The 23968-nt window shown below is 43.2% G+C and overlaps 2 protein-coding genes across 4 annotated transcripts; both read left to right on the plus strand.

Annotated features, from left to right (window-relative positions):
- The first annotated feature begins 665 nt into the window (after positions 1–665).
- Positions 666–6746, plus strand: casp3a (caspase 3, apoptosis-related cysteine peptidase a). The gene is made up of 6 exons (XM_086032527.1): positions 666–892; positions 1049–1173; positions 2462–2590; positions 3501–3676; positions 4468–4579; positions 5387–6746. The coding sequence occupies exons 1-6, from the start codon at positions 831–833 to the stop codon at positions 5614–5616; spliced, it is 834 nt and encodes a 277-aa protein (XP_085888653.1). The 5' UTR covers positions 666–830; the 3' UTR covers positions 5617–6746.
- A 554-nt stretch (positions 6747–7300) lies between these two features.
- On the plus strand, positions 7301–22978 carry stox2a (storkhead box 2a). 3 transcript variants are annotated; one of them, XM_086032510.1, is made up of 4 exons: positions 7301–8001; positions 15125–15277; positions 17773–20314; positions 22171–22978. In XM_086032510.1, the coding sequence occupies exons 1-4, from the start codon at positions 7674–7676 to the stop codon at positions 22376–22378; spliced, it is 3231 nt and encodes a 1076-aa protein (XP_085888636.1). In that variant the 5' UTR covers positions 7301–7673; the 3' UTR covers positions 22379–22978. The 3 variants fall into 3 exon arrangements, with proteins under 3 accessions (XP_085888636.1, XP_085888637.1, XP_085888638.1); XM_086032511.1 differs by lacking the exon at positions 7301–8001 and adding an exon at positions 12160–13163; XM_086032512.1 differs by lacking the exon at positions 7301–8001 and adding an exon at positions 14695–15030.
- Positions 22979–23968: the final 990 nt, after the last annotated feature.

Here is a 23968-nt window from a genome sequence, read left to right on the forward strand (position 1 = left end):
AAAGTTGTAATATGTGGAAGAAAGTACATTTTACAAGAATGAATTTATAAGAAGTTGTTATTCAAGGTTTTTTGAAAAAACATTTTTAATCAAAAAGACTAATTATAAGAATAGTTGCAATGTTATGATAGAATTGTAATTTAACTGAATTTACACTATTAAATGCAATTTTGCACAATGCAATTTAAGAAGCATTTGCGAGATAAAAATAACTTGTTAGAATAGCTGCAATTTTGTGACTTTTTTTTCAAATTTAAATTTTTTTCTCCCTTTTACAGTAGTTGTTTTCAATTGTGCTTTTTTTTAATTTTAAAATTTCAGTTGATATTTTTATCATTTGTAACATTTTTGTATTTCTGTCTTATATGCTTTTAAATTCATGCGTTTACTATATTATTTGTTATGCATTTTATTTATATTTGTTTTGACAATTTCTTTTTAAATCATTGTAGTTTTTAATCAAATGTTTTTATTTTAATTTATTATTGTGTTACATAAGTATTTTTAATTGATCATTATTTTGCATATTTTTTATTTTTTGTATTTTCATCGGATCGAGCTTTTTTCGCATGTATTTCCTGTAGTAGTCACCACTCGCCTGGCAAGCGCGCTGTCCTAAAACAAGCGCCCTTAGCGGCGTGACGTCACTGTCTTTTGTTTACTGGCTAGGCGTTGTTTGCCAGTGAAGTTCAGTAGCAGCCGCAGCAGCAGCTCACTAGCTCCCTCCCGGTTTGCCTCCCTATCGCCGGGTGTAGACTTCCACATAATTACGTGTGATTGTGTAATCACTCAAAGCGGAGTGCGTCCAAATATTAAAACGTGTCGTAAGTATGTCGGCTAACGGTCCAGCTGGAGTTGACTGCACGGACACGAGAAGAGGCGACGGAAAAGCGTGAGTTCAAATATTTTATGAGGGAGCTAGCCACCGCTCATGGTTTCCACTGACGAAAAAACAACACGCCGTGCCGTAATCGTGTAGTTTATTTTGAATTTATTTGTAATGATCGATTTAAAAAAAAAAAAAAATGTACGTGTGTTTGGTACCAAGGTCCGAGAGTTCCATGGACGTGGATGCCCGCAAGGCTCAGGCACACAGCTACAGATATAACCTGCAGTTCCCCTCCATTGGACAATGTATCATCATCAACAACAAGAACTTTGACAGGAGGACAGGTTTAAATCCATCGATCTTATGTCTTATGTGTAATGCTACATCTTGGACAGCATTGAGAGAGCTTCTCTCATACTGTTAGAATATTTTGAAAATAATAGAGTGGCTCTGTGTGCTCATTTTATGCGGTCATATCGATCGCTTTCTAATATTCAATCGTTGGTACTGCATTTATTTGCAAGGGTGAAATTTATAAGAACAAACGATTATCAGGCCACACTGAAAGTAACAAAAAGATAATACATTTACGGGAAGGAAGTCTGAGTCAAAGTATTGTAAAAATTTAGGGGCAGTTTGTGAGGGTAAGGCCATAATTTTTCAAGATATTACAACAACGAGGATGAGTTAAAAAAACAGAAATTGTAGTTGAGGAAAAAAAAAACTATATATTTTTTAAAATAAAATGTTGGAATTTAATATTTTAGAGGGGAAAAATAGTGACAGACTGACAGATTGTGTTAAAAGAATGTTACAATTTTAAAAGAACAAATTACATTATGATATAAAAACATTTTTCTGAGGAAATAAGTCATCAATGATTTTATAGTATACAGTAGCGTTTTATATTATGGTGAAGTCAACAATTTTTCAAATATTGGGTTGAGATTAGAGTGAGAAAAAAAATATTGACATTACAAGAAAAATGTTCTATTTTTAGAAAAAAGTCAACATTTTAGAAGAATTTGCAAATAGAATTCAAGTAATTACATTTGCTGTATATTTTATATCATTTTTTTTTTTTATGTAATTGTTTTGTTTGTATTCTAAAGTGGATTCATTCCTTTTGTAACTAAATACTAATGCTTTGAAATGGGCTATCTAAATAAAGTTGTATTGTATAAATATTAAGTATTATATAAATATTAGAAAACAATCCCGTGTTGTCCCTGTAATTCATATTTTTATTTCTGTAACTGTTAAGGGACAAAAACGAAGATATTTCATTCATCATATTGTTTTTAAATTAATCAGTTCATTAATTGGTTGTCGAAATTTTATCCTCCCAAATATCGGAATTGGCAACAGCCGCAAAAAAAAACCATGTCGGTCAAGCTCTCGCAAACGGCCTGTGTTTGCAGTTTAGCTCTGGAAAGTATCCTGTCAGATGTCCGGCAGGAAGTGAACGTAACTACAAGTGTTAGTGTGATATGCGTCACATCACATGGAGCCACGTTTCTCTTTAAGTTCCTCTTCCACTTTTGGACTTTGAACGAAATAAAAAGTGAGCATTGGTGTGTGTGTTTTGTTTTTTTTCTCCCTTTCATTCAAATGTTGTTTTTGTTGTCGCAGGCATGAATCCACGCAACGGCACCGACGTGGACGCGGCCAATGCCATGAACGTGTTCACCAAGTTGGGTTATAAGTGCAAAATTTATAACGACCAGACAGTGACGCAGATGAAACAGGTTTTATCTGCTGGTGAGTATATAAAGCCACTCCTCTGCTCCTAACCCACTATTGCATTATAAATACTTGTGTTACACAATCTTAGGTACACATGAACAATCAGATGACAGCAGTATAAGAGCTGCCACGCAGGAAATTATGTCACTTCAAATCATATCTTAGCTGGACAGTCATATATTTGTGATACCACTGTTTTACAGTGAAAAAAAAAAAAAAAGCAACCTTGAGAGGAAAATATGTAACATTGCAAATGATAAATACAGTAAATATATTTTATTCGCACTTTTTTTAAAATGCATCCCTTTCCACATTTTTCAACAATTTCGTTTTCGTGTATTTCCACATTTTTTTATTTAAAAAAAAAAAAATCCCAATTATTCCTAATAACATATTCAACATAACAGATTCACATCATTCACATTTCAGATCAGCTCACTCAATCCAGCTGTGGAACAATTTTCAACATTCCCACAATTCCCGCATACCAAAAATTCACATTTTTTTTCACCAACATATTGCACATTTTTCACCCATTTCATTCAACATCATTCCACATCGGTCCATACCTTCCAATGTCTTTTCATATCATTACACATTTTTCACCCCAAAAATGCAAAGTTTTGCACCAAAATCATTCCACATTGTTTAGTGTCACTCCACATCTTTTAATATCATGCCGCATTTTTCACCACTATCATTCTACGTCATTGCATATCATTCCATAACTTCCAATATCATTATCATATGAATACATTTTACTCCGTATCATTCTACATTATCCCATATTTTTTTGGCATTCCAATATTCCCAGTTAAGTATTTTTCTCACTGAAGGGAAAGTTCAAATTCAGCCTTGCTCAACCTTCCTAAAAAAAAAAAAAAACATATTGGTTGAGCCCAAATTACTCTCTCTTTTCCCCCAGTGTCCAAAGAGGATCACAGCGGCTGTGCGTCGTTGGTGTGCGTGTTGCTGAGTCACGGCGACGAAGGCGTCTTCTTCGGCACCGACGGCTCCATCGAGCTCAAATGCCTCACCTCGCTTTTCCGTGGGGATCGCTGCAAGACGCTGGTGGGCAAACCCAAACTCTTCTTCATCCAGGTACTGGCGCTCATTTGGCACAAAACTCAAAATCACCTTTTGAACATGTCCGGCCCACACGAGAGAGAAGAAAAAGGTGTGTTCGGAAAGCCATACTGACACCTTGTGGCGCTTCTTTGGTATTGCGAGAGCATGTCCTCGCTTTTCTTTTTTCTATTTTTTTTAATTATTATTATTATTATTATTATTATTATTATTATTACAAGAACAAAAGTTATGAGAACAAGTCATAATTTCCTAAGGGGAAAAAATTACAGCCAAAAATGTAGAAAAAAAGTTGCAACATTATGTTAAAACATCACAAGAGATTTTTTTTTAATATTACAAAAATTCAGTAGTTTTGAGATTATTTTTTTTTTAGAAATTTGTCAGTTTTCAAGAATTGTTTCTTTATTATCACACTCGTCATGTTTTTCAGTCATCATTTTCTTTTTTCCCCTGCTTTTAGAAAAAAAACATACTGTGTAATGTGAGAACATTTCATCATCAAAATGATTTTTAATATTGCAAGGAAAAAATATTTTAACTGAAAAAATAAAAGGGAAAGTTTAGAGAATAAAGTGATGAGTAACTAATATATGTGAATTTGTTTGAATATTATGAGGGGGAAAATGTAAACATAATTATAGAAAAGGTTATAGATGTTATAATAATTTTCTGAGAAATTTTTGATATTGCGAAAGAAAACAATGTGCATTTTACAAGTAATAGTACAACAAATGGAGGAAAAAAATGGTCATATAAACAGACGGAACACATTCATGTCATTTTGTGTCTTTTCAATGACGAAGGCGTGCAGGGGCACCGAGCTGGACGCCGGCATCGAAACGGACAGCGCCGATGACGGCACAGCCAGGATCCCCGTCGAGGCAGACTTCCTCTACGCCTACTCCACTGCGCCAGGTCTCATTTTACATACGCTGCATGATTTTTTCTCTTAATCATGATTTTTAAAAAAAACAGTTAAAGTTGTCATTTTCTGATCGTTGTGGTAGTATTATGTGAAAAGAAAGTTGTAGTACAAGAACAAGTCATTTATGTGGTAAATGTAAATGAATGAGAACAAAATATAAGCACAAAAGTCACAATTTTTATGTAATATCGTTAGAACATGTAAAGTTTAGAATTATCAACATTAAAATCTATTTATAACCAGTGGTTCTCAAAGTGTTGTACGATTGCCTCCAGTGGTACACCGGCTCCCTCTAGTGGCATGAAGAATAATTACAAAATGAAATGTTGAATGAAATGAAAAAAAAAAACTGTGCCTAATGCCACAATTGCGTCAACTTTTTTTTTTCCAACCCAGTACAGTGCATTTGTTAAGCACAGTTCAGTTGTATTTAAATTTTAAGTTCAATACGCTTTTTTAAAAACATTTATTTTGGTACAATTTTTGTACAGTACAGTACATTTCAAATGACTGACTTTTTTTTATTTTCCTATATTTAAGCGTGTATAATGTTACAATGGTTTAAATGTATTTTGCAGGAATAAAACCACTGTCATGTTTCTGCTAGACTGTATTTGGACTATGCTACTGTATTTTTAGATGGTCACGATGGTGGCACTTGGTCACCTACGTTTTTTTTTTTTTATTTATTTATTTTTTAAATAAAAGTTACTAATTGCAACGATACAATCAACTGTCCTAATTTCCATATCGTTTTAACCCCTTGCATATTTTTTGTATATTCATCATCCGTGCAGGCTACTACTCATGGAGGAACACCATGACGGGCTCGTGGTTCATCCAATCGCTGTGCGAGATGCTTAGCGCGCACGGCCACGCGCTGGAGCTGCAGCACATCCTGATCCGGGTCACCCACAAGGTGGCGCTGGATTTTGAGTCGGTCTCCAACGTGCCGGGCTTCGACGCCAAGAAGCAGATTCCTTGCATCGTGTCCATGCTGACCAAGGAGATGTACTTTGTACACTGACCCCCACTAGCTGATTTTCAGTTTCTTTTTTTTTTTTTCTTTTTTTTTTTACATGTTTTTGGATGGAGATTGTAGGCATTGTTTAGTAGTATTATTTGTGTTAAGGATTTCATGATAAATGCTTACTTTATTGGCAATTGGGTTGTATGTTTGCTGTCTACAAAATTCAGGGAGGTATGAAGCCACTAGTGCGCATCCTTATGTACAAGCTGTGACGAAAGTAGGTATACGCTTTAATTAATGAAAAGAAAGATACACCTATTACAATTACACTTCTTAACAGTTGCTTGATCCCCTCGATTTAAACTAGCGTTTCAAAAATAGGGAAGGAACCCCTTTGTTATCTCTCACTCCTTTCCTTCCTTCATTCCGAAGTTCGTTCCTTCAATACGTTATAGTGATCAAGTGTTTAACTACTTTTGCCCCTCTGTGTACGTGTGACCCACCAGAACATCTTAAAAAAAACACCAAAAAAAACTGAAAAAGGCCCAAATGTTTTTGACATACAGAATGCTGGTAATGTACAATACGCATTTGCTCGCATGCTTTCTTTATTCGTTTTTGCACCGATAGGAAAAGACTGCCCACTCCTTAGCTAATGGCCATTGACTACTATATGAATGGACTAATAGTTGGCCCCTCGTGTCTGAAGTATGTTAATGCCAACTTATGTTTGTTTTTTGCTGAAAACATGAGAAAAAAATGAGAGCCTCTCAAAGAATGAACTTCAGTGTTTCGACCGTCTCAGAATCGTGATCTACAGGGGTTGGTTTTACGATTTTTTTTTTTTTTTCCTCATGTGCATCGCTTTCATTTCATTGTTGATGGTTCCGACAACACGCAGACGGATCTTTGAGTAGCACTCGTAGATGTGTCTTGTGAGAGAAAATTTGATGAAATGTGCATGGAGCGCTTAACCAGCCACACAATGCGGCATTTTTGTGGTAGGGACAGAAAATAATGTGAAAAGGTTACAGAGAAATCAATGTATTCGTTTGGTGCGCTTAGTGAGTGGCAATGAAAGATGACCGCTGTTGACTTCACTTTTTGGTACGGCGACTAAGTGGCATTGTTAGTTCAATATATGTAAGTCGGTGCTAATGGCACTGACATTTAAAAAAAAAAAGAAATGACTGATGTTTAGGCAATAAAATGTAGTTTGTGTTTATTCTCAGGCACAATCAGCTTGTGACTTTGTCCAAGCAAATCAAACAAAAAATATTTAAACAAAAATCTTTTGATACAAATATTCAAATTGTTTTTTGTTGTTGTTGTTTGTTCTCTTTTTAAATGGCAGTGGTTTTTGACTAGATTGACAATCATGTCATACAATTTGGAATGTTTTTTTTTTTTAAACTGACGTAAACGTGACGGTCTCCTTTCAAAATAAAAGTACACTCAAGAAAAACTGTCTAACCTGTCATTCTTGTAGGCGAGCATTGGACTATGTTGAGGCAGATTTTATGAAAGAGATGTCTTAAAGGTATTAAAAGATAGTTTGTTTTGGAAAAAAAAATATATTAGTTGCCTTTGAATTTTCACCTAAAAAATTAAAACTTGACCAATGAGACGTTTACGTACAGGTGGGCTTAACAGATTTTCCTAACTCATCTCGAACTATAGGTTGTTAATTCAACCCTGTGCTCAACCCCGTTTGCATGTTTTGGCGACAGCATGAAGTCCGTTTAATTTACATTGTTTAAACTTACAAGATTCTAATTGTATCGCTGGTTTTGACACGGTTTCCCACGAAAGTTGACAGGTTTCCGAGCATCTACTGAACGCTACACGATGAACTATTGTTGCGCTTCGAGTGTACGGCTTTCCAAAACTCACTATCGCCACACTTGCCTACTCCAAAGCTGGCCCCAAATGCTCTAACGACGGCACACGCAAGTGCTCGGTCGGTCTTTTTTTCTCATCAAATGCAACCTAGTTATCCCCCACAAATACCTTAAATTTGTTTTGAAGAAACTTTTCTAAAAAAAACAAAAAGTTTTGACAGAATGGTGGAATGCTTTTTTTCGGAGCCCGGTTCGTGGCAATGAACTTCGCTGATGGAGGAGAAGGCGCTCAGGATCGCCCCGCACTCGCTGGCCGTGGTGCTGTCGAGGTTGATCGGCCACCGTGAAGACGACACCTCGGTGCCAGCACCAGCAGCGGTGCCGGCGGGGTACCAGGTGTTTGCGGACTTCAAGGCTACCAACATGCGACATTTCTGGAACCAGGCACTCACCCGGGCCCTGGCGGAGGTCTTCTTCCTGGGCTGGCTCGAGGACCATGTGCTGCTCATCCGAGGCCGCGAAGACCACCTGCAAGTGCTCAGGAACGGATGGACAAGAAGGACCCTGAAGGCGCCGCCGGGCTTCCACATCAACTCCATCGGTGGGTCCACTCCTCCATATTGGTATTTATTAGAGACATGAACACGAGTTATCAATTCACAATAATCTTACATTGTCGTGGATGCACAGTTTGCACACTGATTTTCATTATCCATCAAAATAAACATCATAATTCCGATTTTATGGATCGTCAATGTTTTTTTTATGGTCATTTAGACTAATATTGTTTACATGGTTTGTTATAGTTGTGTAATTTTAATAACGTAAATATGCTAATGATGTCAAATTTAAAAAACGATCAAATATCTATTTACCAAAACACTATTTGATGTATTTTATTATAATTACAAGTAGACATTCAATTATTAATATAATATTTAGGTTACAAATTTTAGATTAGTCTTTTTATGTCATATTTTTATTTACAATTGTGTAAAACGAAATGTGAGTAATAGAAATATTTTACGATATAAGATAAACAGTAAAAAAACAATCACTACAGCGGATTCTGCGGCTGATTGAAGAATCGCTCCAAGGATGTCTAAGCGGTCTTCCTCTTTTTCAAATCGTAGATGATCCGATCGCATATGGAGCAGTGCTGCTCAGCGTGAGTTGCGGCAGAAACGGGAACTACAGTAGTCGGACCTGCCGCGTGGTTCAAAATACAAACTTGCGAGCGCAATATGGCATTTTACAAACATTAGTGGATATCAGTCAGCGGATGTTTATATCCACAAGTCGGATGTTTGTAACTTGGGAAATGTCAATATTGTAAATGTAAACATGAGCTAAATATATTAAATGAATAACTGATCAGTTCCATAGTCAAACTGCAGCCATCATAAAAACTTTATGTACAGAGCAACAAAAGACAAACGTGCAATGAGGTGGGTCACATTCTTGCTAAAAAAAAAAAAAAAAAAAGTTCACCGCTGTTCATAATAAAACCTAAAACGACAATATTTCTCACTACTAGTCACTAGCAACAAAAACAATCCTTTGACGCTCGCTGAACTGATGCTACCTAAATGATCATCGGCCTGTAATGTCCCCGAGTTATGAATACTACATATACTCCAAAATTGATATTTTTTTAATTGTTTATAGTGGTTGAGTGTGTAGCATTACTATTCTAGTAGTACTCTAGTAGTAGTAGTAAATTGTGTGGTCCGAAGGTGGAAGTTTGCGCTTGAATAGTTGTCTGTGTGGGGACAGCACACTGAAGCAAAACACTGATAAGCACAGGAATGTTTGTCTTATAGCTAATAGTTCACTAGTCGTACAAACTGCATGGCCACTACACGGAATGTAGGGTGTACGCTGCCATGTGATTTAAAAAAAAAAAAAAAAAAAAAAACACAAAGTACACACCGTTATGTGATGATGATGATAAGTAAAATCCCATGAACGACTGATTCAGATTTGAAGAGCTTGCACATTTAATATAAACGTTGGGCCAAATATTGATACGACAAAGTATGGTGTCAGTTGTGGGATAGTATTGATAAAGTACAGGAAATGTTCATGTACTTTGTGAGGGTGCTTAAATGTAATTTCACTCCTTCTTTGTTTTTTCTTACGTGGATTTTTCCTGAAAATATTGATACGGTTAAGTATGGTGTCATGATCAGTTTTGATACAATCGTTGTATTTATCTTTTGTCAAGTAACGACATGACACGTATCATTTTCCGCACATCAATTACTCTCGGAAAGCTAGCTGGGTTTGTACGAAAATGTTGATGTGCCAAAATATGATATTGTTATCAGTTGTGACATAGCATTGCTGCAGTCTTGCAATCTGATAGCGACTTGTACCATAGTTGCGTCTCATTAATCGATTATGTCACAAGCAGTTTATCGTTTTCCGCACGTTACTCTCGATGAATTTCATTGCAAAGCTAACTGGATTTTTAGCTGGTTCTCTGTGTATCAGTTACCTCAAGTAATTTTCCGGGTATCACCCTCTCCTGGTTTGGTTTGAGCGGCTAGTTGGATTCATACAAAAGTATCGTCTCACTATAGCGATACGATTGGATATCTCTCTGCGTTTCCCACCCTTTCTTTAAACCAGTGGACAAAAGTTGTGTGTTTTCTGTCAAAGGATTTTTAGCAGTGACCATTAAATCCCATTAGTTGGGGGTCTTTGTTTCCGTTGGAGACACAATTGGGGCAGCAGGAAGGAAAAGCATTTTTTTTTCTTTTTTGGTTCATGAAAAGCGTCGGTGAATTCCCAGCGTTAGCCGTCTGGAAGGAAAGGGAGCGTCCCGGCACAGTATGACGGGAAACGTTTTTCGAGACAGGAATTTGTTTTCCACTAGCTTTCCACAGTTGAAGTTTACATGAGGCATGGTAAAGGTTCCGCTAGAGGGCAGAAAGGCTCAAGGTAGTAAAGAAGTTGGAACTGTACAGCGGTGCCCTGAGACCCGACTTGAGTTTTTCAAGTAACGAGCCGTCGTTTAACAGATTTTTTTTTGGGGGGGGGGGGGTGACAGCCAACTCATCTCAACACGCTTTAAATTTACAATAAGATCCTCAAAAACGAGGCTTTCGGGTGTTTTATGCCACTCCCACTTGAAGTTTTCTGTCAAACTCAACATCAAAGAGAATTCCACCTTGTCTATTTAAAACCACCATCAACTGCCCAAAGAAAGTGCCTGCTAGCTTAATGCTAACGTTGATTAGCGTCCATGTTGCAGTGCTTTAACCCTGTAAGCAACTGATAGAACCCCAATGTTGTTCAGGAACAACATGAAGGTAGAACATTTCCATTTTTCAATGGACCCAATATACTGTACATGCTTTTTACAAATATCGCATCAAATGAACTCAAATGAAAGTTCAGACTAGAGAACAAAGCATCCACATCAAAGCCAAACTCGACACCTCAACGAACTTACCTGCTTGTTTTTTGTAAACATCGCGTCTAACGTACGTAAAGCATCAAAGACACTTCACTACGTTCTCAATGTTTAAGATTTTATGAGCCGGGCATAATCATCAGCGAGTTTTGAGTCCTCAACGAACCTATACATGTTTCCTGTAAACATCGAGCCTATTCTACAAAGACGCTTCAAAATGTTCTCGTGACGTTTAAGATTTAATGAGTGTGGCGTAAACATTGGGTAATTTTGAATCTTCAACAAAGCTTATCGACATATTTTGTAAACATCGAGCCAAATAAAAAAAGAAAAACATAAAAGCATCAACGACACTTGAGAGTAGAGAACCAAGCGCTATCATCAAAGACTTTATTTTTTTTTACTCTTCCAAAAAAACATTGAGCCCATTGTACGTAATTCTGTAAAAACATCAATGACACTTGAAAGAAGCGAGCTGAGCTACTTAACCTTAACCTGAGCGTGATTTTCAATGTAAATGTTTTTTTGGTTTTTTTTTTGTAAACATCGCAAACACCACCACTAACAAACCAAACGGATTTGAACCCAGAACCGCCGCGGCAACTCAGCCAACCACTTGGTCACCGTGCTGCCTATGAACCGAATACCAATGAAGGCGAATCAATAAAACAGTCACATGACGTATGACATCTTCCCAATCTTCTATTGTGAGCAGCTGCCACTTTAAGGAGAGTGGGGTGAGGGGGAGTCGGGTTGTGGGGGGGGGGGGGGGGGGGGGGACATTGGTGGGTACTCGGCGAGGTAACAGCTATGAGCTCATCGGCTTGCGTCGTCATGGCAACAAAGGCTGTTGCAGCACTACTGAGGAATAAAATGGCTGGCGTGCTAGAGTGCCACCCCCCTTTCCCTTTTTCCTCCTCATCTTTTCTCTTCTTTAGTAGCACTGAACTGGAGCAGATTGGTTGTGACACCACAAGATGTGCCCCCCCCCCCCCCCACACACACACACCCCTAACCCTCCCTATTGCACACGTGCAATTTTGTGTGCACCCCCTTCTTTTAACAAAAACTCACCAAGGTGAGGATGCAGTCAGCTGACTCCATCCAAGGGGTGATTTTTTTTTTAACACACAACCACACACACCTCGCACCCAGACGCATGCTCACACACACGCACGCGCACACACACACACACACACCCTTCTTGGAGGTGCTGGGAGCAGCTGCAGCATTAGCGGCGGGAAGAGGAGCCGTTGACTGGAGTTTGTCCCCCCCCCCACACCACCACCACCACCACCCGCCCTCCCCAACTCTCTCACACACAACTCCCCCCCCCCCCCTCCCCCCGCATCCCCTCCACCCACCCTTGCGTTAATGAATGGATGCTACGGCTAACGGATCGCCGCCGCCGCCGCCGCCGCCGCCGCCGCCATCGAGGCTGGATGTCTATTCCTGACGTGATCTCTTTCTTCTTCCTATGCTCTCCCGTTTTGGGGTTGTTTTTGTTCTCTCCCTCTCCGCCCTTTACTCGTGTTTGTCAGGGGTGGAGAGAGAAAAAAAGAGAAGGACGACGGGGGTATCTGTGCGTGTGTGTGGCGGGCGCTCGACGGGGATAAAGATGGAGGTGAACGTGGCGTCCCCGCCGCTCGCCGTACTACCGTTGGGGTGAATGCAGGAGCTTTGATTTTGGATGCAGCTTTTTTGGATGCTTTTCCGGACGACGCTGAGCTATTGTCGGGCCTCGATGGAAAAGGAACAATCCTGAAAACGACAACCCCCCCCCCTCCCCAAACCTCCCCCCCCCGCCCTTTCTATTTTTATTTTATTTACCCCATTTCACCTCCCACCTTCCCTCAGCATCCTCCGCCCCCCCCCCCCCCCCACGTCCACCCCCCCCGCCCCCCGCATCGGAGCGTAATGTGCCTCCCCACGCATGCAAACGGTGGCCGGGTGATCTCTCCCGGGAGGGAGCCCGCCACGAGCCGCCACCGCCGCCTCCACCGCGCCGCCGTTCGTCAATGAGACGCACGCCGCTTCTTCCTGCCATGCCCGGTGTGCCATCGCTCTAGCGGGACGCTCGGTACCCCATGCGGGGGAGGCGCTGAGCCCCTGAGGTTGGTCCACCTCCCCCCTGCCCCCCCCCCCTTCTACACCCCCACCCCTCACTCCCCTAAAAAAAAACAAAAAAACAACAACAACAAGGGGGTTCACGATGAAGAAGAACCGCAACGTGCGGCGGGCCTGGGCCGGCTCGGAGAAAGACATCCGTGTGCAGAAGCAGCACCTTCCTCCCCCTCCTCCTCCCCATTTCTCGCCATCCCCGCCGAGTTTTCGGGCGTCAGGTGAGTGGTGCGTCACCTCGAAAAACCCTGAAAAGGATCCATCGATTTCCATTCACCTCATCACACTCCAAACACGAGAAAATGATAATTCAATGAATATTATTGCAATGTAATATCTGCCTAAAGAACAAGAAATTTTGACTTGGGGAAGAAAACATAGCTTGAACTAGTGCGTTAACTCTGTGGTAGACTGACTTGGCTTAAAAACAAGTTGGAGGGGGTGGGGGCGGTAATGAAATGAGGAATACGAAAATGATCTGCCAATTAGAGTTGCAAAGATTCATCGACTAATCGATTATCAAATGAATTGTCAACTATTTTGAGTATCGATTAAGTGGTAGTTGACCTTGTTAAACTTCAAACTACCCAAATTCTCGAAATGTCAGCCTCCTGACAGCTAACATTCTCCAATTTCCGTCGTCCTCCATGAAAGCAGACTGATTATCTTAGTTTTTTTCCCCCAAAATTAGAAAATTGCGAACATCTGCTTTTACTTTCGAAAACAACTGTCTGACATGTTATGGACCAAAACATTTCCTTCACGGTCAATTTGAAATAATGTCCTTTTTTTGAGAAAATGGATGGATATTTAAAAAGTATATTAATCAGATTCATGGATTATTCCAGAAAATAATCAACAGATGAATTAGTTATTTAAATAATGCTTATTTGGAGCCCTACTATCAATAGAAATTTAAATTTTGATTTGACAGACATAGCTAGCTTCAAAACCCAACAACAAACGAGCGCTGCACAAACTTTGTTAAACAATGCAAAACAAGCTGCTTAGAATTTGTTTTCCTTTTAAAATGAATGACATGAAAGATATATTATATTATTTCAGCAAAATGATCTCTCAAAAACAACCGAACAAGTTTATTTATACTACCTACACCTGAGCTTAGTCTGCTCACCATGCATACCACTACCTGCACTCTTAAGTTCCAGTTTTTTTTTTTTTGTGTGCACTATTTTTGTTTGATTTTTTTTCAGTTTTTTTTTTACCCCGAATGACTGGAACATTTTACAACAAATACAACTCACCTCATTCATCCCATTATCATTGTTTAAAAAGTTAGTGAGGGATACTTTACATGCACCTGTTTTGAGACCATTACAAACCTTTTTTTAATGCCTTATGATGTAATGTAATGTATTATTTAACTGTGTAACTATATCAACTAAACTGTAGAGTTTATCTTTGTTTTTGTTGTTGCTTTACTTACCTTGACATTATAAACGAGAATCGGTTCTCAATTGCCTTACATGGATAAATGAAATATTTTAAAAAGCAGTTGTAATACCGTAAAAAAAATTTGGGGGGGAAAAAAAAAATGTGCAAGTGAAACGATCTTGCACAATAACGGCCTGGTAAGAAGAAATATCTTGACACGAAAAAAAAAACAACACGCATATTTCGCCTTGTTGAGATATTTAATCTTGATTAGATCGTACAACTTCAAAAAAAAAAAAAAAAAAAAAGGAGCCTAACAATAGAATTATTGCGTACCCCTCCAAAAACCTCGTGATGTTTACTCCAAAGCGTCCACGTGAGCTATGCTGGGTGAAACGAGGAGATTACGTCATGGCGTTTGCTCCACTGACCGTCCGGTGTGGCGTCGCGGGAGGCGCCACGGTGCGACTTGGGGTTTACGGTTACGGCGTGGAGGATGATCTCACTGCTGGTGATGTCACGGCCAAGCCTGCTCAGTTCCACAAAGGCGACAGCACGTGGCGCGTGTGCCAAGTTCTCATTGTCGAAGGTTGCCGCAGCAGCTAGCACACAAACAGGAAGACGGGCGAGAGAGAGAGAGAGAGAGAGAGAGAGAGAGAGAGAGAGAGAGAGGAGGGAGAAACAGAGGACGAGGTGGAGCTGGAGCCGTTTGACCATTACGTCATAGCTTGTCTTACTCGGCGAGCCATGCTTTTCTTTTCTCTCACTCGCTCTCGCTCTCCGGCAGGTGACGTGTCGCCCATCAGCATGTCGCCCATCAGCCAGTCGCAGTTCATCCCGCTGGGCGAGATCCTGTGTCTGGCCATCTCGGCCATGAATGCCGCGCACAAGCCCGTCAGCCAGGAGGCTCTGGTGGAGCACCTCACTGCCAGCTTCCCAGGTAAGCTGGAATGACGGAGCCCCGTCTGAGAATTTGAACTCAGGACCTCTCGACTGTGCGGCAGACGCGCTCACCAGAATTATTCAAGCCGAAGGTCATGGAAAATGTGAAAACACGCCGCACGCAAAACACCTGGGCGGGAAGCTAACGTAGCAGAAACAAACAGACGGACTTCAATGTTCAACACCCGTCACAGAAGATCCGTTTAAAGCGGAAGTCAACCCAAACATTTTTTTTTTTTTTCAAGAATGTGTTCTATGCAAGCCCACTGGTTGAAAGAAGGCATTCTGATAAATATTGCGTTTGTGCGATAAGAGTTAATCCATTCGTTTTTAGACATCTCTTGGGGCGGCCATTTTGTCACTTCTGTCGACTGAAAATGACATCGCAACTGCTCCGGAAACGACCAATCACGGCTGACCTGTTTTCTGAAGCTGAGCCGTGATTGGTCGTTACCTGAGCAGTTGCGATGTCATTTTCAGTCGACAGAAATGACAAAATGGCCGCCCCCTGAGATGGCTAAAAACAGATGGATTTTGCTGCTTAAAGCAACACTGTGTCATATGTCAGTTTTTCTTGATTATGGTGGCGCCTTGTGGGGAAAAAAAGCGGTAGTGTTTTGACAAAAATCAACCACATTTCCCTTGCGTGCCAGCGCGTGGTGTCGTGAAATCCTGAGCCGTGAGTATGCCGTAAAGCAATTCAGGACATTTGTATTTTTTTGTGTGCCAGGGTGGATCCCATCCTCCTCAAAGTTGCTTTGTACCAGTAAAAACGATACAGACCCCCTCAGGGCATGAAGTCCCATTCAACTACCGTACTTGTAAGTCAATGTTTCGTCAAAAGAGTTGTGATTTTTTTTTTATTAAGGTCGATTTCTTGCCCAGTGCTGCTTTAACTCATATTCCACAAACGCAATATTAATCGGAATGCCGTGTTTCATCTAGTGGGCCTGCTGGGAAAGTATTCTTGAAAAAAATATGTTTGGGTTGAATTCCCTTTTAAGTCCTTCTTTTAACGCTTGTCCATCATGTCCATGCCGCAGTCCGCCAACGGCCCATTGTCCGCATATTGTATCATATTAATTGGCCTAAAAAACATTAGCACAGAGTTACAACGGCTATTAATGAAGTATTGAATCATTTGTTTTTACTTGCTTCGATGACGGTCGTCAAATATGTTAAAGTGACTCGCTTGGTCAGTGGTCAAAAGAACGGCAGACAAACCTTCTTTTTTTTTTTTTAATTGATGTGTTGGTGGTTGCGCACAAATTTTCCAGATCATGCATGGCAGGTGTCAGAAGTCCGGATGGGGCGACGCGCGTAGGTCAAAGGTACGAACAGGAGAATATGGCCCTAAATGAGTGTGCTAGTGTGAGAAGCAAACGTGGCAATCGGTAGCTCTCCTCTGCGCACGCGGCCGGAGTCAAATGCGTGATCATGTGTTGAAGGTTTGAACTCAAAATAGCAGCACAATGGTTAGCGCATGTACGTACATACGTTTAGTTCAGGAGAGTCTAGATTGTATAAATGTGAGAGTGAATTCTTGTTTGTTACTGCGTGCTCTCCGATAGACCGCCAAACGATCCATAGTATACTCTAGGGACGGACCGATTATCGGCCGGGCCGATTATCGGCACCGATATTTGGTTTTTGGACGAATATCGGCATCTGCCTTTTTTAAAACTCTGCTGGCCGAGCAATCGAATCAATTGAAAATTGTGGAAATCAAAGCAAAGCTATGTGAAAGTTTAACATTTCTGTCATTTTGAAATTTTCATTGACTGTAGAAAACGACACGGAGCCATTGTTTAAGTTTTCATTTATCCTTTTTAAGACATGCTGACAACCCCTCCCTGAACTTTTTGTTCGAATTTTATAACAGAGATGTACTGTATATACAGTATTGTCAAAACATTTTTGAAATAATAATAATAAAAAAAAAAAATTAATATAATGCAAACCTGAAACATTGTTCAATAAACATGCTTAAAGATGTTGCAACAAAAGTTAAAAGTCCATTTTTCTGTAGATTTTGATGCCACTATTTTCCTTTTTACTGAAAATGAACATCGGCTCCAAATATTGGTTATTGGCCTCCTTGACTACTAATAATCGGTATCGAAAAAAAGCATATCGGTCCATCTCTAGTATGCTCCTTCTACTGCCACAAATCCGCTTCCAGATCAAAGAGGACAGGCGGATGACGAATGATGGCTCGACGGTATCACTTTTGGAGCAGCTTAATATGCAATTGAACTGCCGACCAATCCAGCTTGTTCTCTTGACACAAGTCAGCTAGGATAGATTCCGGTTCACCTGCGACCCAAATGAGAAAAAGCGCTCCAGAAAATTGATGGATGGACGCTATCGCATTGGAGCGGCTTTAAACGCAACGGGCTGGCAACCACTCCCGGGTGTACGCCGTTCCTCTCAGCCAAAGTCAAAGCCAAAAAAACGTTTTATTTTATTTTTTTTAATGTGTTTTCATTGAAGGCGTGCCGACGCCCAGCTTGGAGGTTCTGCGACACACCCTGAACATGCTGGTGCGGGAGAGGAAGATCTACCCGACCCCAGAGGGCTACTTCATCGTCACACCCCAGACCTACTTCATCACGCCGTCCCTCATCCGAAGCAACAACAAGTGGTACCACCTGGACGACCGGCTGCAGGAGCGACAGGCGCACCCCCAATCGCAACCCCAGCAGTGTACGTCGCCCACGTCGGGTAACGTCACGCCGTCCGCGCCCGCTTGCCTGTCGGAGAGGCCCCCCCGCAAGAATCACAACGACTCGTACAATTCCCGACGCGAGGAGCCGCCCAGGCTTCAGAGTAAGGCACCAAAGGAGCAGCAGAAGAGCGAAGCCCAAACCAGTAAGACCCCCAAGGACCGCGCCGGCGGCGGCGGCGGCGGCGAACCCCCGGCGAGCAAGGAGCACCGCGGAGAACCGCCGTCCTACCCCTATCCGCCTCCTCTCACGTCCCCGCCTGCCCAGCAACCGTCCCAAGATCCGTCAGACAAGAGCAAAAGCGCCACGCCGTTCCCTTACAAAACGGACACCCTGACCAAAAAGAAAGAGGCGAGCGGTGGCGGCGAGAAACAATCCAAGCGCTTCGGCTTGCGTCTCTTCCGCCTGAGCTTCAAGAAGGACAAGATGAGGCAGCTGGCCACGTTCTCGGCGCAGTTCCCGCCCGAGGAGTGGCCGCTGCGCGACGAGGACGCGCCGGCCGCGCCCATCCCCCGCCAGATCGAGATGGAGATCATCCGGCGCGTCAACCCCGACCTGACGGTGGAGAACGTGGCCCGCCACACGGCCGTGATGAAGCGGCTGGAGGAGGAGCGCGCGCAGAGACACAAGACGGGCTCGTCGGCGCAGCACAGCGCCCGGGGCCGGCGGGGCCGCGGGCACCGGCGGGCGCCGCACGGTAAGTCTCGCTCGCACAGCAAGCCGCGGACCTCCCGGGGGGAGCCTTCGGAAGGTTCCAACTGGGATCTTCTTTTCATGGAAAGGGATTACCGTTTCTTCAGCCACTCGTTGGTCCGCTCGCCGCGGGAGGCCGTGTGCACCCTGGAGCGCCGGCGGAGCGGCGGCGCCACTTACCTCGTCCACAGCAACCCCAACATCACAGAGTCGTACTGCCCCGTCACGCCCGAGTGGGACGTGTCCGGGGAGCTGGCCAAGAGGAGGACGGAGATGCCCTTTCCCGAGCCCTCTCGGGGCACCTGCCAGTCCAGGGTGCAGAGGAGCCACAGCCACAATCAGGACCGCAAGTCGCGGCACGAGCGCTCGGACCAAGCGAAGGAGCGATCGCGCTCCATGGACAACTCCCTGAAAGGCCCGTCGCTCGGCCCGCTGGAGGACTTCGAGGCGGCGGCGGCGGACGAGCGCGGCCACTACTACACGGACGACGGCACCCTGCGCGCCACGCAGAAGTCGGCTCACTACTCGAGGATCGTGTTCTCTGCTGCTAAGTTCCACTCGGATTTCAATGTGCCTGATTTGGGGAAAGGGAGCGCGGACGAGTTGAGGCTCCGCAGTACGGCGGAGAGGAACAAGAGCAGAGACAGCCTGCCGACGTACAGCGAGCTCATGGGACTTTCGCCGAAGCCCTCGACGGACGAGTACTTCCAGTGCAATACGTCAAATGAAACGATCCTAACCGCCCCCTCGCCTCAGGCAAAATCAGAATATGACACGTTAACCTCATCGGGCGGACGGCGGAAGGGCTCTCCGGCAGACCGCCAAACGCCTCGCCTCACCTCTCCGCACAAGATGGAGTACAAGGAGGACTTGTCGGCGGCAAAGGGACAAAACGCCGGCGCCGGCTCGGCGCGGCTGACGCCGAGCCAGACGCCGGAGCCGGCGCAGGGTGCCCGGCTGACGCCGCACCAACACAACGTGGACCCGGGCGGGGGCGGCGGCGGCGGAAGCAGCATGTCCATCAAGAGGAAGGAGATCTTCAGCAAGGACACCTTGTTCAAACCCCCACACAACGCCTTGTCCGCAGGCTACGCGGACAGCGGCTACACCAAGTCTGGCACATTGCGGAAAGCCTCGCACGGCAAATCGACGGAGGCCCTCGACAATCCCGAGCCCCAGCCGCCTTCCAATTCCGCCGCTTCCTCGGCTTCACCCGCGCTGCTGCAGGGCTGCCTGGAGCCAACCGTCCCGCCCGCCTCCTTTGACTACTACAACGTCTCCGACGACGAGGATGACGAGGAGGCGGAGGGGGACCCGCACAAAGACTTGGCCAAGGCGGAGGACGGCAAGGACCATCGAGAAGCGGGCGGCGGCGGCGGCACCGGCGGCACCGGCGGGGGCGGCGGCACCGGCGGCGGCGGCGGGGAGGGAACCATAAAGTGGTTGCTGCAGCGGGAGAAGGAGCACGATCTGCAGCGCAAACTGGAGACCAATCTAACCCTGCTCAGCCCCAAGGAGACGGAGAACAGCAGCAGCCAGAAGTCGGCCCACTCGGCGCGCTTGGACAGCATGGACAGTAGCAGCGTCACGGTGGACAGCGGATTCAACTCGCCCAGGTACCGCACGCGCATGGCTTTTGTGCCCAAGGGGGGCTTTGCTTATCCATGGCAACTCTTTGGCACGCGTACTAGTTGAATCCAGTTAAGAGCGTGGAATCGCACGTTGTTGGTTTTTTTTTTTTTTTTGTTTGTTTTTTCTTCATAAAAACCACTGACATGGGAAAAATTCTGGGTGGGCTGTGTGAAAGGTAGTACGTCTTTTACTGAAAAATGTGTCGGTTGCTTTTGCAAGGCAAAGGTAGCTTTATTTATACAGCGCATTTTCATACACAAGATAGCTCAACGTGCTTCACATAGGCACAAATACAACATTCAATGAAATGAACAAACAAACAAATTTAAGACTTTTAAAATCAATCAATCACATTTTATTTATATAGCACTTTTCATACATAAAAATGCAACTCAAAGTGCAAAGCAGCGGCCGGGGGCAAAAGAGGGGGAAAAAATGAATAATTGTCGACATTTAAAAGCAAAGTGAAGGAATAAAAAGCAGTTTACCCAAATGACTAAAAGAACAAGATTGATTTAGAAATGCTTTAAAAGACCTCAATCAGAGGCATAAGAAGGAAAACTTGATAGCTTGGTTTCTAACCTGCATTTAAAAGCACTTTCACTCAGGCTAACTTCAGCTCGGTTGCCATCTTATTCCATTAGCACGCGGCATAACAGCTAAATGCTGATGCGCCATGTTTACTTTGAACTCCGGACTCCACTAATCGACCCAAATCTGCTAACCTCAGAACCCAACGCCGTTCAAGCTGTTTTTTTATGAGCGTATATATAAGCGTGTAAAACACTGATGTGGATGCGGGCAAGGTTTAAAGCGACCTGGCATAAATCACATCCCTGCACCTCTGTCCTCCGATACAGCTTTGATTCTACCTCTGAAACTGGGGAATGACCCGGCCTCCTTCATCCTCTTGTGTGAAAGGTACCGATGTGAGACGGGCCTTTGAATTTGACTCTGGATTGCGACCGAAAAATGTGTATCAGGTGTAAAAACCTCACACCTCTGTTCCTGCTGTGAGCCCCTGGACGCGTCTTTGATGGGACTTCTCCTTTTGTTGATTTCCCCCCTTTAACGAAAATGCTTGCTCGATTTTTCTTTTGCTTCTTCGTTAGATTTCGTTAGCGCGCAACCTTGGTCCCAAGTAAGTAAACGATTGCAGGTTTGTGGTCATGAGGCGGGTAAAATGTTTAGCACAAGTCTGACAGCGATTATGTACTTGGTGAAGCAGCATGCGGCTCATTAATGTCATTCTCAGGCGCTGCATTCTACGGAGCCCCTAAGGTGACATGGAAGTAAAAAAAACAAAACAAAAAAACTTTGCGTTCCCGAGATAACGCAAAGTTTTTTGCGAGGGAACGCATTTTTTAAAAATGCGTGTTTATGTACTTCCGGGTCAGGTTAGCAGCTAGCCTAGCCTAGCCTCTAATGCGCTGTTTGAGAAACGACAGTACGTCAGAGACCGTTCTTAGTATCAAAAACTGATTTTAGGTCTTTGTATTACAAGCGAATTTCAAAGCAACTCCATTAAACCCAACCCACGGTTGAAAACGCTCCCTTTGTTGCTTTTGTTTACCCGGAAAATGACCCGTAAGTACATAAACACGCATTTTTAAAAAATGCGTTCCCTCGCAAAAAAAACGTTGCGTTATCTCGCAATTTTTGCGAGGGAACGCAAAGTTTTTGCGAGGGAACGCAGAGTTTTTTTTTTTGTTTTTTTTTTACTTCCATAGGGGCTCCGTCGCATTCCAAGTAAACAGGCATAAATATTTTTCTCCCCCGCAAGGTAGCTTGATGCGCCGTCCCTCCCGTCCACTAACCGTCTCGTCTCCCTCACACCCAGGACGCGCGAGAGCCTGGCGTCCAACACGTCCAGCATCGTGGAGAGCAATAGGCGCCAGAACCCGGCGCTGAGCCCCGGGCACCATGTGGGCCCGGGCGGCGCGGGGCTGCCCTTCAGCTTCCGCGCCATCCCCGAGCCGCCCGCCCCGCCGCAGCCCGACAAACTCCAGAAGCCCGCCAACTGCCTGGCCTCCATCACCAGCGTGTAGACGCCGCGTCAAGTCAGCCAGGGGAGTGCTTTGACGACTTTTCTGTTTGCTTTTCTTTCGTTTTCTTCGGGTGTCTCACACATTCACACACCTTGGGACTCCTGAGAATCTTACTGGGACTGTTACAAACAAACAAAAACAAAACAGGCATGGCTTCTAGAGACTGTTCCCACAGCTTCAACGAGAACTTGACGGCAAAAAAAAAAAAAAAAAAAAAATCAAAAAAAAATAAATCAAATCATAATAATACGGAAAAGGCCAGAAGACTTAACAGAAGACTTTTGGGTGACTTATATGGAGATTTACCGGTATTGGAAAGTAGTAGAGTCTAGGATTCAAGTAACATTTTGGAAGCTTTTTCTATCACCTCATGTCCAATTCGGTGTTCTTCTTCCTGAACAAAGGCTCAACGGATCAGCACAATGTGGAGACCGCCACAAGAAGAAGAAGAAGAAAAGGAGGGAAAAGGAAAGATTATACCGACATAAATCAGCTCCGGTTTGTGTGGCGCAATGCAAACGATGTAATGTATTACTCCATACTTTTGATATCCTAATTATTATAATGGTGGTATTAAAGATGCTATGTGACCAAAAAGCAGGTTTGGACAAAATGGCCTCCATCCTTACGCTTGACATTTTGTTCGCGAGCAGAAACGTTTTCGAGTAGCCTCTCACCAAAGGTCAGCCGGGATACAATCCAGTTCGCTGCGACCCGAATGAGTTCAACTTGTATAGAAAACGAACGCATGAGAACGTCATTTGAACCCGCCGGCAATCCGACCCCCCAACCTCCAAAAGAAAAAAAAAAATCCAAATTGCACAGCTCTGCCTAATATTGTGACTGGTGAGTGTTTTCGCCAAATATTTTTCTACTTAGAAATAATATATGCATACAATATGTCATTGTCTTTGAGAGGATCTCTTGTTTTGTGCTTGAATGGGGGGAAAAAAACCTGCAGTACTGCGGATGGACAATAGGTGGAGGTAGCCAGCGCCAATTCACTTATAAACAGTTACCGGTAATATACAATTCCACACAGCCATGTTCAAATGGCAGGTTTTTGTTATTTACAAAATGAGACCAGGATCGATCATTTCAAAACTCTTTCCACCATTAATGTGATGTGTACGACTCAATGGATTTTTCCAAAATCGTTTTGAGAAGGGAAAATAAACAACTGAGGTCATGTTATTTACCAATTATTTTGGGCCAAATGTGCACACCCACTTGTAGCTGGGGATGTGCCTGTGTTCGGAGAAAAACAAATTCAAACTTACCTTCAATTTTAGTCAGTCGCCATTTAAAGTGGCTCTGATTAACCCCAAATAAAGTTCTGCTGTTTTTTGGTTTTTTTTTTTCTTTTTTAGAAAAATGATCGATCTTGGGTCTCATCTTGTTATATCACAACCTGGCATTTGAAAAGAAGTGCATAGATTTTTAATTTTTTTTTTTACATCCACCTTATGTGTATTATACTTGTAACAGAGATACACAAATTTAATGCGCTTTTAGCATATTTAAGTATGTTATTTTCATGGTTTTCATGCGCTTTCTGACCTTTTTGGCTGTGAGAAACCGCATGCCTTC

The sequence above is a fragment of the Filicampus tigris genome, chromosome 6 (genome assembly GCF_054856515.1).
Source record: "Filicampus tigris isolate MCC_2025a chromosome 6, RoL_Ftig_1.0, whole genome shotgun sequence".
Lineage (NCBI taxonomy): Eukaryota > Metazoa > Chordata > Actinopteri > Syngnathiformes > Syngnathidae > Filicampus > Filicampus tigris.